Here is a 15281-nt window from a genome sequence, read left to right on the forward strand (position 1 = left end):
TTATTTGAAAACATTTCTATATTACAAATAATGTTACCTAACACGGTAGCACTCAGATAGATGAATGTGCAATAATAATAATAATTCAATTCAATCAAATGATTTAATATTACATTTTTCCATTTTGTGTAGTTTGCTTTATGAAGTCGTGCGGCGTGCAACGTGTTAAATCACAGGCTGGCAATGATCATGTCAGTAACGCACTGTATGCGAATGTATATACCGTCCGTTGCAGCGAACCTGGCATTCGCGACGTAATAGGGGCAGATACAGTCACTCCGAGAAACCCAATTATGAGTTCGAAAACGGCTCTCTCCACTCTTTGTCGCACGACCCGATTAGTGTGCGTGAGCATCTCAGCGAATCATATACTAGAACTCAAAATTCGTATAGACAAGGCGTGCGTCTTAGAATCCACTCACACGAAAGTGCCAGGTTCGCTGCAACGGATGGTGACTATTGGGCGAGTGATCGGATTTCGGGAATTGTATGTTTTGGGGAGTCGTGGCGTTATATTGTCAGTAGTGTGGTTAAAAATATTATTTAACACTAATCATACCGGCACTTTTCCTACTGTAACTAGTCAACTAACTGGCTACAAAATAGAGATAAACAAATTAGATGATAAATTCTTTTTAGTGTAAACAGACACAAAAGAACGGATGAAAATTGAAGAACCAATTCATCGGACAATATAGGAATTGATATAAAATGAAATGAACCAAAGAAAACGCAGAATTTTAAATCCGGTCATTTGACCGGTTCCCGGTACGGTTAGTGTTAATAAGTAAAATATTCTCTTCTGTTGTACTTTCGGATATAAAGAAACCGCCGTGTACACAACTCCCGAGTTGATACCCACATTATAAACAATTAATTAATTAGATATTCCTACAGTGTGCCATCAATTAAAATGTCATCCTACCTCGCCAACATTTCTCAACCCTGAAAATCGCCATGGAATGAGGTAATTAACAAATCACAACGCAAGCGTCTCTGCTCTGTTTAATGATTTAATTCAATCTATCGATGGTGTATATACATAATTTATAATTTGTTTCTTCCGCTACGTACAAATAATAATAATATAATATAATAAAATAAAATATAATAATATTAATAATAATAATTACTATAATATAATAATATATAATATATAAATTTCTGGGGGGATAACTTAGGTGTCGACGTAGCAACCGCTTCAAAGGGTGAGCGATCCAGTTTCCTGTTTCGGGACTTCGATCGTACCACGCCGTGTCTGAATCCTGACCCTAACTGTTCAATATACAGTAGAAGAACCCTCCATAACGGCATTAAAATATTCCGTGTTACAGGGTTTCACGAATTTCACTTGAAATTCCCCTTTTGGATACTGGTCGAACTTTTATTAAGTTGGTCCTCTACTTATATCAGTATCTTATGAAAAATCTCACTTTGACAGTTATTTTTCTACGATTTTTTAATACTATTATAGAGGGTTCTACTGTACTCTAGGGAGATCACTTGATGACTAGGTTAAAGAATGATCGATCAGTTTTCATCTATTTTCATCCAATTTTCTATTGGTTATTCCTGATTACTAACATCTTCGATCACCAGTTTGTTATTCGTCGATAGGATTACACGTACTCAATCAAAACTGAATAAATCAGAAAAAGATTTTCTGCCTCTGTTCCGCTAGGCATCGAGTCATCTCCTGACTGTACAGCGTGGGATTCGTTGGTCACGAACGAAAAATTCAAAATGGCGGGTGAAGTCGAGGAGCGACGAAGAAGGAAACGGAGCGTGGTCGCGCGAATTCTCGGCTTTCTACAGAGAATGGATAGAGAACGACGGACTATGTACAATGATTCATTCGTTCCCTTTCTCATTAGTTTTAAACCGCGCTTAAACTATCTCTGTCCCCGTCGCTCGTGGCAAGCGGCTGGGACGTAATACTTTCCTTTTTTTTAGATTCTGTTACCTTAAAAGGGGCGCAAAGCGAGGGGGCGGGGCGAAGAAGCATCGAGTGACGAGAATGTCGGAGTTTCGGGTGTTTATAAATTAACCATTTCCAATGCGGCGAGCATTAGAAACAAGGGGGAAACTGAGGGGGTTGGTTAACGCAACGCTAGAAGCTTCGATTTCTTCGAGAAGGGGGTGACAAGCGATTAGAAGGGACAGTACGTTACAATGGACGCGAGTGTGTCTCCGATTTCAGTCGAACGGGCGCGACGTTTTCAAATGTCGGTGAATTAGATCGTTGGAACTCATTTCGCTAAGCGTTTCTTCGAGATGCGCGAAGCGGCGGAACAAAGGTTCGCGGGAGACGTTTAGGAACGTCTTTGTTATATGCTCGAAGCGACACGCGCAATTAAAAGCACGTAAATGTGAACGAGAATTCATTTCGTTGAGTGTTCGCTGAATATTTGACACCGCTCGCGGCGTTCCACGGAAAATGTGAAATACTTCGGTATCGGGATTCCTGAAAGGTTCCACGGAGTAGAAAAATACGGGACGTACTTTTATGGGCGTTTCATGAAATCCATGGAAATTCGAATATTCCATAAAGGGAACCGTTTTTCAACTATTTCGTCGCGGAACACGCGATGCTGTAAAATGTAATCCGCCAGCATTGCGTGAAATTATAACTGCGCTCTCCATTGAAGTTGTGCAATTAAAAAACACTGTCCCGAATTTTTTTGTCGTGACGAATATCGATGAAGGATCAATCTGTGTTGGTGTACTAATATTTCTTTACTAACGCTTTGCGAACGAATGCCATAATGGCGACTTCGGGCTTTGATATTTAAGATTTGAAACTGGGAATGGATGATTTAATTATTCGAGTAACGACAAATTTATATGGTTTTTATATAAATTTTATATGGTTTACCTTGTTAATTTTATATACTCTTTACTGATATCTGAGACTTTGATATTTCAATTTTTATGGGATCAGGGTTTAAAAAATCACAAGTTCATTAAAAAATATAGAAGTTTAAACAGTTCCTCTTTATATGGCTTAATTCTTCAATTTTATATAGTTTTCTTTGTTTCTAATATTTAAGACTTCGATATTTTAGTTTTTATGATAAGAGGTTCTAAAAAATCACATGTTCGTTAAGAAAAACACTGGAAGTTCAAAACATTCTTGTCCGCAAAGGGTTAACACGATTAATCCTCGGTTTTAACGGGCTCTGTCACGGATCCGTCTCAGAGAACACGATTCACGGCCGATCGCCAAGGAACGAGGAAGGAGAACGATTTATATTATATACTCGTATGGTACACACACTACAATATTAAGAGAAAAGCTTCGATCCTCTCTAAAGCTTCGTTTCACTTTGTTCGTCCTACATATCTAGTATACTACACGTCACTCGGTGAACGGTGTGTCACTGGCCAACAAACTCTCCGCTCTCTTTAACATTCGTTTCATCAATATTATCGACGTAGTCGAGTACGTTCTCGGGCGCGAGGCACCCAGAGGGAAACTCCTCCCTCATACCTTCGAACTAGATACAATTTATCGACTATAATCGGAGCAAAATCGATTGGATGTTCCGGACCATGTAGACAATCCCCAAACGTGCTATCGTCATCGAGCCATTAACACGAGGACCTGTAAATTCAGCCATCGACTCGAAAACATGGCTGTGATTTAGGAATCCTTCCCGTGGCAATTGTAAAAAGCAAAAGGACCTTGACATAAAATTCTACTAACGTCATTTTCCACGGTTGCATCTCATTCCGTCGCATTTTGTTCTACTTTCGTTGTTCATCGCGCGGCTAGGCTAATAACTACCCAATCAAGCATCGCGAAGCAACGATTCCTCTTGCCCCTGTGCAGTACTAGTTTGTAAGAAGTCAGTCAATCCCTCAAAGACGGTTTACAAATGTAACAAGAACACGAATCCTTAATTTCTCAATGCACCTAGCACGTGCCACGTGTCTGTCAGTTCACAGCAAACATTAGAAACGTCCAATCAATTCCGATCCGCTTACAGTTGCGAGATGAACCGCGAGTAAGGAGTCTTCGATCGACCCCCAGGAACGTTGAAGATGTCCACGGGTCAGCACTGATCAAACTCCGCAAGCCGCCCTCTAAAACGTTCACCCTTCCGCCTCGAGGATGCTGTTCGTTAGTCCTTCGCGGCATCCACGAGACGAGATTAACATTCCCGGACGCGTTTCACGGTCCGTTCGATTGAAACTAGCTTCGTTCCCCTGCGGGCTCTCATCATTGATAGATCATCCTCGTTGGCGTCACGTAAGAGGATATCCAGTAGAGGAAGCTAGCGTACGACAGGATGCCTTCCTTCGTCGTCCTGCTGTCTTGCCTGATGTCTGGGTACCTCGTGTCCTCTAGAGTCAGCCTCCTTACGAAGGACTTTAGGCTGCTCCAGATTCTGTACGGCAGGAAGGCTAGGTGGGCTAGATCCTGGTTGTCCACGACTGCGTAACAGGATGCCACTACATCGTCGACTAAAAGGGTGCCCTCCATTGTTAGCGGAGCGTAGACACCCTCCTCGAGGACCAGCCGGCTGTCCATCACCTTGTCCCATCGCAGACGATGCTCCACTTCATTTTCGTCCGCTGGATCCCTCACCAGGATCTTGTCCCCTGGCTGCACCCTGCCTGCGAACACTGACGACCTGCCTTCCACAGGCACCAAATGGGCTGGTGTTAGAGTCAACATTCGGCCGGACTCCGTGGTTAATCGCACGAACTGCCTCCTCTCCGTCAACGATCGGTCCAGGAACGCTATCACTTCGCTGTAGACGATGTCGCCGCGGGAATCCAAGGCAGCGATACGGTCGCCCAGACGCACCTGGTCCAACCTCTTCGCGAGGCCATCTTCTGTCCGGACCAGACTCTTGCCTGGGAAGCAACCGCCTGATTTCCCTGCGGATGAGGATTCTGGAAGCAGATGATGAGATCGTTAGGCTTGTAGTGTAAATGATTTATAATAGAAAGTAGTTACCCCATCAACACAATAAAAAATATCTATAAAAAAAGAAATTTTCTATTATAAATGTTATTTTTTAGATTATTATCTTAAAGTTTTTTTAAGGATATAGTAATATGTTCGAGTTGAAGTGGATTATGTGATATCTATTTGTGGTGGGGAAATATTGAATGATCTTTTTGTTGTTCGCTTTTGGTATTTTGTCAGTGAGGATTGAAATGTTATTGAATTTGGAGTTGGAAATATTTTATATGCGGAATCTTAGGAAAGAACTATGCAAACGAGGCTTGAACCCGTGCACCTCGGAAATGGCCACTTGCGCTTTAACGACCGTGCTTCTAAGGGGATTTTCTGGTCTTTTCGATCTACATACTCTACGAGACTTTGAAATTCAAATGATTTTATATAACGTGGAAATTTGTCGAAGATAGGTTTAAAGAGTTTGATATTAAAAGAATATCAATAAGGATGTTCAAATTCAAATCTTGCGTAAGTAATTTTTAATTATTTTTCGTAAACAAAAACTCACGAGGTAACGTGTTTTCATTACGAATATTAAAATTAATAAAGACGTCCCATTTTTCGTCAAACAAGAAAATACATCCTCCTCGTTCATGTCATAACTTTGCAAACCAGATAGGGTCGTGTTATTTAATTAGATCCATCAATTTAATACCCGCAGATCATCGCAGATCATCGAAATCATCGAACCAAAACGAAAATTCGCGATACGAACCATAATAGTGAATAATTTGTGGTAATTACAACCGTATAACCGGCACCAGTGTAATGGCGCGCTTCATTCGCAAGTTTTCAGTTGCGATTTCCCAAGGGAATCGTGTCGCGCGACGAGATTGAGCGACGGCCAGTCTCATTTGTATTTAAATTTCTTCGCGGGAAGCCATCAACTCGACTTATCGTTGTTCCTTTGTTACAGCGCCTTTTTAAGGCTAATAGCCACTTACGTATATTACTACAGACATTTCTGCAAACATTTTGTAAATTAATCTGCAAAATCCAGAATCGAATTCAAATCACTTCACTCTACAATTAATATTATTAAATGAAAAATAATTCGGTGTTGCGAATGATTAAATTAATTATAATTTACAAATAACTTGGTAAGACTGGTAAATGATCCTCTTCATTATTTCGATTTAAGTATATAATTAACATTGTTAATGAAAACTATTATTTAAATAATTAATTCCATTTCAGGAATATAAAAAAAAATGTCTTCCCGCCTGCCTCTACGGCATCAGCGAACCTTCAAAACTGTTATACCAGTTTACCCCCTCCCCAAAAAATTCTCAGAACACTTATCTATTTCTATTAACTCCCAAGCTATATACGACAAGATTTTATATCCCCAATTTTGTGGGCAGTTTCTCTTGCGCGCAAAGGGTTCATTACTAGACCGCAGACGGTTATGCATATATTACGTCCCCTAACGCGCAAAAACCTACCTAAAACAAGACCTCCGATAAATACCCTTTTTTAATTTTCAGCCGAGCAAGATCCATAACTGTAAATTTCCGTGAAGAGCCCGCGGTCTATTCATTGTCGCCCCTTGTCGGAAAGATTTGACTGGAGTGTATAATGGGTTTTTAGGCCAAGCATCATTCGAATCTGTCGCTGCCAAAATGAATCGGAGGTGTGCGATTGCCCGCGTGTATGGGCCAGCGGCTTTATGGCTTTATGTTTATTTACGCCCTCGTGAAATTCCAGCCGATATAGTTGGCGAATGCAAATGCCGCGAGGCTCAATTCCCATGATCGCTCGGAAGCCGCCGCACAGTGGGCTGGATCGGAAAAGTAGGTGCTATTTTGCCAAAAAGGCAACTTTCTCGAATCGATATCTACTTAATGTATTTGGCTCCTTAAACGTCTATAAACCTCGGAAACGAAAATAATATAATGTAGTAAAGATTATAGTTGTAATAAACATCGGAAGTTAGACATATTAAGAGTACCATTTTTCACAAAAATAATTGCTTCTCCTCTACGTAACGCCATGACGATTGTATTCAATATTTTTCCTTCGTTTTGGTCTGGGAATAATCAGCATATTTTCCTGAATAAAATTACGCTTGCACTAAACAGAATTTTTTACATTTTCCACGGGACAATTTTTAAATCCTAAGAAATGCCAGGATCGAACAAATTAGGATATATTCAGTATAGTTTTCTTTACAAGATTACGAAAAAAGAATTGAGAAATGATACTTTCATAATCTTGTAAAGAAAACTATGCTGGATAGATTCCAATTTGTTTGATCCTAGGATTTTTCGTGATATAACAGTTACTCCTTGTCGAGTAAAAAATTTTGTGAATTTTCATTAGTTTATTAAGCTTTATTGTTCCAACAGATAACACAGTATTGTTTAGTACAAGAGTAATTTTAATCAGAAAAGTCTGCTGAACATTTTAAGACCAAAACGAGGCAAAAATATTGCATACAATCGTCATGACATCACGTACAAGTGATGCAATTATTTTTGTCAGAAATGGTACTCTTACCATGTCTAACTTCCGATGTTTATTACAACTATAATCTTTTCTACATTACATTAACTTTTTTGTTTCCGAGGTTTACAGACATTTAAGAACGAAAATACATTAAGTAAATATCGATTCGAGAAAGTTGTTTTTCGGCAAAATGTCACCTACAGAGGGACCACGAGTTACGTCGTCCCGATTTACGTCGTTTCGCAGTTATGTACGTCGTCTCTACGTAACACAGTAGTCAATTGATTTTAACCAACATTTCTCGCTGTACGTAGTTAGTTTTAACTGAATCAGTCTAAAACTTGACTAAAAAATTCGTCGGGCCATAGATTCATTTTATAGCCTTTTTATGAATAAATAATTTCAGATTATACAGTTTGCACACAATTTTAGAAGTTATGACATATATTTACAGTGAACATCAGTACACAAGCGCAATTAATCGAGATTTAAGACCATTATGTTCGTATACAGAATGGTACCACAGCGTCAGATGTCCCCATCTTTAAATTATATTGTTAAAAAAGGAAATACTAAAGGAACGCAAGGTTTTGAGATTAACTAAAAAATAAATTTACAGAAAACAACTGTGATGGCATTTCTGAAAAATAAAGAACACATCTTAACGGCAACAAAAGAAGACCATCTAGTACGTTCCAGTATTATTCCTGACATCGTAACCTCTTCGATTCTTCGTAAACATTCGTTAAACGTGATCTCTTTTATCATTTTCATACATTTAAAAGAAAATGTATCTCCTAATCTAATAAGTGCATGTACAGATATATATGTTCGCATACCTGCTTACATGCCTATCCTGTGTACACCGATTTACGTTTTTTTCGACTTACGTCGCCCACTCCGGAACCAATTAGGACGAGGCTCCACTGTACTTTGCCGATCCAGCCCACTTTGCGCCGTTTCGCGGGCGGCAATCGAATCGACGATCGAACAGGCGTCGAAAAATCGTGACGTCTCGCGTTCACCGATACTTCTTTTCCTCGGAGTCCCGCTGCCTTGTCTCCGAATATCGTTCTTTCGGCTCGTATCGATTTCGCGGGGATCGTTGCGCTGGAATCTAATTCGAACGGACAGCCGCGCCTAGATTTATTGACATTTATTTTGAAACCCGAGCCTCGACTGGTCAACGAAACGGGCCAATCGCTCGAGTCGGGTAGTTTTTTAAATGATCCAATTTTTTTGGTTTTCTGTCTTTTCGTGTTCCGTATGTAGCGCGTGGTTCGTCGATCGCCGCGGGAATGACCGATCGGCTTTGACCGACTTTTGCAGGAGAAATGAAACTAGTTTTCAATTTTCGCGGTTGGATCTGATGGGATATTTGATGTGATTCACGGGTATTGGTGGATCTTTATGTGTTTATTTAACACGTTAAATGCCATGGAGGTTACTGATGATCCCCAACCAAATGAAATTACTATAGTTCACTCAATTAAACGATGATTGTTTGAAAACATTTCTATATTATAAATAATACTAGTTAATGTGATGGCATTTAGCTAAATGAACTTGCAATACTAATATAATTCAATCAAATGATTTAATGTTACATTTTTTACATTTCGAATATTTTCTTTATGAAATCATGCGGCGTTCAACGTGTTAAACTATCTAGAGTGTAGTGGTTTTGTAACATTTGTTAGGTAGAACGATTTTCTATCCCAATTCTGTTTCTTTAATTGTATTCTAAGACATTTGTATTTGAATGTATGTACATGAAGTTATTAGAGTTAATTGGAAAGAAAAAGCACTTTTTACGAGTAATTGATATAATTCGATTCTGTATTTTTCTTGCAGGTTGATGGCTATACATTTTTCATGTTTTTATTGAAACAATGTTCGTTGACTAGTAATTGAAAGGAATATCATTTGTTAAGTTTCAAAGGTGAAGTGAAAAATATAATTCTTGAATTTGATATTGAAAAAATAACGTGTAATAAATTAAGTCATTAAGTTTTATTAGGATAAAAATTTAATATATAGCGGTTAATAACCATTTTTTCAATTGTTTTCTTTTAGAAATTATGAATATATCTACTAGAAGTAAATATAGATATTTGAAAGGTTCTTTAATTTGAGTTAGTAATTAGATTGGTAAAATTAAAAGTGCAAAAAATCTTTTTTAAATTTATAAAAAGAAAATAATAATATTCCGTGTGGATATTGAAATAAGCAATTAAAAATTACATTATTCTTTATTATCTGCGACGGATACGTATTTACGAATTGTGATTGTGCCAATATCTCTATGGACTAACGACATCCAGCAGTTCGTTTTCTGCAACTCCTTGATATTTACAGGAGTCGGTAAAACAGACCATTTCTTGTTACCAGAAGAGTACATTGGCGTGGTAAGTAAGAGATTTTCACGAAGCAGTGGTGCTCTATGTCAACAAGTATTCAATACAAATAAAACTCATAAACAATATTTAATTAAATATATTGAAATGTAATAAAATTTAAATGATTTGAATAAAGTATGAGTTTTATAGTTTCAATAATTGAAATGATTTTAAAATGAATTACATGTCTAATTTCATTTTTATTCATTAACTAATTCAGTTAACTAAATCATCTATAAGTTTCTGTATATTAAAATACTCGTGTCTGTTTTCTAAAATGTTTTATTAAAATTTTCATTAACTACGTGAAATGTTCCAATGTAATATGAAAATATTGTTATCTATTGTGGTGAAATACAAACGCTCGGTAGGAAAACCTATTTAAATGATAAGACATCGATATCACTTCATTATCTCTGTCCATTGTAAATATTGTATATGATATAAAACAAAACAGGTGGACTGTGTGGTACTCGATAAAATCAATACGTGACTTCTGCCAAATGTTGCTTTACCGAATAATAGATGAAGTAAGCGTGACGAGGCCGTGAATCAAAATGTGACTTCCCAGGCGAATATGGATCAACAGCGATAATACGAAATATTAGAGATTAGTTTCTAAATTGTTTGACTATCAAAAATTTACTTACAAACGTTTATCAGAACGAACGCTATTAAAGAAAATTTGCAGTTGTTTGGATTCATTAACAGAGAAATAATTTGAATCGTTATGATTACTTTTGATATGAAATCATTAGAAAAAGAATATTATTTTATAAACACTTTATGTTGATTCCCTACTTCATTTTTACTTTTCGATGTCTATTAATAATTCATTCAAATTCTATTAACTTTTATGCAAATTATTCCGCTGAATAAGAACTAGATTTATGTGTATTATGTAAGTAATATAAATTCTGGGGTGTCCTAAACAATTGTTTCGTTAAGTCGTTTTTTCTAAAAGTGTCCGAAGTCCATTTAAAAGAAAATCATGTAAGTGTTAACTGTTTCAAAAAGATAACGTAACTGTAATAATTTATCTTTTTATTTTTAAATGTTTCTTTTTCTGTTTTTAAATGAACTCAGGCCACTTTCAAAATAAAAGTTTCATGTGTGTAACAATGTATGTGCGTAGTGTTAAAGAATTATATAAAGTAACATTGTTGATGTACTCTTGTATGATTAATGTAGAGATCCATTAAGCTACTCACAAATTTTTGCAAAAGAATATTGTACCACACATTTCTGTACAGTCATGCTTAAACGACGAGTTGACTGGAATGTCGATTGGTTTCTGCAACGTTATTGCACTTGATGTCCTTGATAGGATAAATTGTCTTTAGACAGAATAATTGAAATTTCCGCGCAAATTAACCGTGGCTACCGGATTAAAGCGAAGTAATGGCAATTTACATGGGAATGTCCACTGGAATCTCCCGACATTTTTCAGCGGTCGATGTTTAATTATCTTTCATTTCACTCAGTTGCAGGAACCGAGGTATTCGCAAAACTTTCTTTTAACCTTTCTTCAAAATCTTTCAACAATTTCTACGACCTCGAAGAATAAATTCTAGTAAGTCGGAATATTATCCAGAGTAAATTTTATTCTGCTTCATAAGTCAAACGTTTGGAAACGTTTAAGAACATTGCATAATATTTGGAAACTATAATTCATTTTTTAATACTACTATTGCAAAATAATCATAATAAATGTAATAAAATAGAAATAATAAAAGATAGATCATCTTTCCTTATTTATTATAATTTATGGTTAATTTATTATGAACTACACTTATTTCTTAACAAAGGTACTTTTTCATTATGCCACAGGTTTTTAACAAAATATTTATGCAACAATGTTTCCTTTGAATTAACGACAGCGTTTTAATCGTAAGTTGAAAATTGATTTAGTATATTCCTGTATTTTATTTTCTCTTTTCAATTACGATAGTATATAGTTCAATAATTTGTGAAGTAAGTAATAGAAAAGGAACGAATAAGAGATACTGACCAGATTTGACGGAGCAATGAATATGTGACCTGGACTCGTAATAAACCCAATCGAAACCAGCTTCGACGGCGAGCCTAGCCAACATTCCATATTTCGAGCGATCCCGATCGCTCGTTGTCACGTCGACGGCACGTCCCTCGTAATGCAACGAATCCGTAGCGTGTTTCCCTTCTTCGTCCCAGCCTTCCGTTACCCTTAATTTCACCCCTGGCCATTGGTTCATCACCGAGATTGCGAGGGTGTTCAATTTCTCTTTGCACCTCTGTAACAAAACACTTTCACGGTTATAGGATTGATTACAAAGATGGAGCTATAGAGATAACATATAAACTAATAATAATAATCAATTAATTAATAATTTGCATTTTTTAATTTAATGCGATGTTTATTTCGAAAAAGATTCCTATTTCCTATGAAAATGATCGGAAAATTTGTTGAAAGAAATTATATTTTTCTTTGCGTCTTGTACGTACCTATATAAATTAAGTTTTATAATTATTTCTATCGCAATTAAATATTTATATTACTGTAGAAACTGCGAAAGAAGTGTATAAGCATTTCTTAACTTTTTATATAATTATATTAAGTTGTTAATTATATTAAGTAAAATAAACTGAACAACGTTCGGTTATTTATTATTACAGAATCAATTTTAATTTTCTACTTAAATTAACCATGTGTCATAAAAATATAATTATAAAGTTCAACTACATTTCTTCACCTAAAAACAAAACCAAAAATTCATATAAAACGGCAAAAACTCAACTTAAAATATTTAACGACTCAAAAATCGTTAGGAAAATTCAATCAAAAAAGTACATCATCAAGCTCCCAGTTCCCAAAACCATCCCCAAAGTCCCAAATCACTCGAAGCTTCGAATCCCAAAAAGAAACCATTCGTCCTCAACCCCATTCCCGCAAGCGGGAGCACGGAAACATCACAACATTGGACGGGAATCCTCCATCGACCTCACGGAGCGCAGATCCAATCGTGTCTCGATTTCTCATCTCGCCTCGGAAGCCCCCAACCCCGGCGCTCTTGCATTGAGCCACCGGGAAACACCGAAGCTACCCAAGAATTTCCACGAAGTTCCGCTTAACGCGATTTTCCCAGCTCATCGGAGGAGTCCAGTGAAAAATTCGGCGATTTCACGCGGATGCGCGCGGAAAAAAAGGATCGTGTCGGTGCGAGCGTCCAGGTAAAGAGTCCCGGAAAACGAATGAGTGTTTTGACCGGTCACCAGACACGGACACGGGAGAGGACCTTCGAGGGGGCTGTTTAAGGATCCCGGCTGTGGCGAATCAGGAGGCAAACAGGAGTATAAATACGACCGGTGTCGGGGATCATTCGGTCACGGTGATCTTCCTCCCGTTTTCTTCTTAACCGGCGCTGTTGCCCTTTCTCTCTCCCTCTCTATCAGCCTTCTCCTTAGTTCCGTCCTTCTCTTTCTCCGACTTTCCGGTTCTGCTCTTTGACCGTCTCTACCTGGCTGATAGGCGAGTACCCAAGGCACCGGTCAATAGAGTGGCCGAGAAAACATGGAGGAACAGGGAGTGGACTCGGTGTCACGGGGAAGCACCACGGAGCCGTGTAAACCCCGTTTAATCCGGAACGCTGCGTATCGGGGGCGCGAGAAGCCAACGGACGGTTGGTCCCCATTAAGAAGAGGCAACGCGGCATTGTCAGGGCCAGTCTAAAGAAACCTGGCCCCGTGTTTAAATTGATTTCCGAGGGGTAATCTGCCACGCTGGGCCGCCTCATGCGCCTCAATGAGCCCGTACAAGCGGCTCCCTTGGCGCGATGCTCCTTTGCCCTGCCTTCTGGCTAGCTTCATTCGAGGCCGGGCGCGCGGAAGAAGCTAATTCCCGGCGGTCTTTTCGCCGCGTGAAAGTCGTAGCTGATTTTTCTGCGGTCGATCGACTATCGACGAGCTGACTGGGGAGTTGGGCGTTAAGGGATCCAAGTCAAGTTCACTTTTCTTTGAGGAAGATCCTCTGTTGTGGGGTGGCTGGAGTTGAGGATCTTTGCGAGTCTTTGAATTGCTGATGGAGAATGGTAGTTCTCTGTGAGATTTCGGTTTTGGTAGGGTCTTTGGGGATTTATTTTTGTATTAGATTGGAATTCGATGCAAATGCTTACGCCAGGATAGGGTCTATGTGTTTTGGTGTCTAGATTAGAGGTTGGCAACTTGGGCTGAATAGCTAAGGGGTTTTCTAAATGTACCGTGTTGAATTTTAAGGGAGGAACGCTGTGAAGTTTACAAATGGAATGAAGTGTGAAGTAATAAACAATTTCCATTGGTTGTTAATTTTTTGAATTTTTATCTCCCCTATTTCAACAATTTTCTTTGTTAAGAAATAATACGACGAAAGTGATGTATTTCAGGTGCTCTGAATTTCAAGGAGTTGTAATCCTCAAAATGAGTTTAAAAATTGCGTCTGTTACACATCTCACAGATAAAAGAACGAACAAATAATCAGCAATTATATCGTCAGGAGCTAGTAAAATTCAAATAACTATATATGTATCAAAGCAATGTTACCAATTCTTCAGCACTCGGCACGAAACGCAAACGTCGTCCTCCATTTAATCCCCGACCACGACACCCGACTCCATATCATCGAACCGAAAGCCCGACCACCTGCCCCCGACGCTAACTATTAATTACTAATCGTCTCTCTCCCACCGAAGATGGTCCCTCCCACTTGTTTTCGATACTGTCTGCGTATCCGCCACGGCTCATCGATTCGATCGGGCTGGGCTGGTCATTGTGGCACGGCGTCGAGTGTTGTGCCTCTGCGTTCTCTCATTGAAATTCCACCTTAAACCTCGTCCGCGGACACCGACAATGCGACTCGGTTCGACAGCGAGGCACGAAACGAGACGCGGTTCACAATACCACGAATTTGCAGCTCTCCTTGCGGCAATTAGCCCCTATTGAGCGGTGCACGACAGCTCCAGGGACCGGTCCTGCCCCTTTTATCCACCTTTCCTCTTCTTTGCTCCTTCGTTTTCCATCTTTTCTCTTCCTCGCTTTATACTTCTCGTTCTTTCTCTTTTCTTACAATTCTTTTCTACTCTATTTTTGATTCTTCCCTTATCTTTCTCTTTTCTTGCCGTTCTTTTCTACTCTATTTTTGATTCTTCCCTTATCTTTCTCTTTTCTTGCCGTTCTTTTCTACTCTATTTTTGATTCTTCCCTTATCTTCCTCTTTTCTCACAATTCTTTTCTACTCTATTTTTGATGCTTCACTTATCTTTCCCTTTTCTTGCCATTCTTTTCTTTTCTATTTTTCTTATCCTTCTCTTGTCTCATCGTTCCCTCTCTACTTCTTATCTTCCCCTCCTCAATCTCTCCTTCTCTATTTCTCACCTATTTCTCACTCTTCCCTTACCTTCTTCTTTCCTCATAATTCCATCTCTTTCTTCCACTCTCTCCATCATTCTCTT

General features: G+C 38.5%; 1 protein-coding gene across 1 annotated transcript in view; it reads right to left on the reverse strand.

Annotated features, from left to right (window-relative positions):
* Window positions 1-1033: 1033 nt before the first annotated feature.
* hh (hedgehog signaling protein) overlaps window positions 1034-15281 on the reverse strand; it is a 94377-nt gene continuing 80129 nt past the window's right edge. Inside the window, exons 2-3 of the mRNA XM_031973595.2 lie at window positions 11831-12092; window positions 1034-4902 (exon numbers count right to left, since the gene is read on the reverse strand). Coding sequence (XP_031829455.2) covers window positions 4223-4902; window positions 11831-12092 — 942 coding nt within the window. The 3' untranslated portion in view covers window positions 1034-4222. The remainder of the gene's footprint in view (window positions 4903-11830; window positions 12093-15281) is intronic.

This window comes from Nomia melanderi, chromosome 13 (genome assembly GCF_051020985.1).
Source record: "Nomia melanderi isolate GNS246 chromosome 13, iyNomMela1, whole genome shotgun sequence".
NCBI classification, from domain to species: domain Eukaryota; kingdom Metazoa; phylum Arthropoda; class Insecta; order Hymenoptera; family Halictidae; genus Nomia; species Nomia melanderi.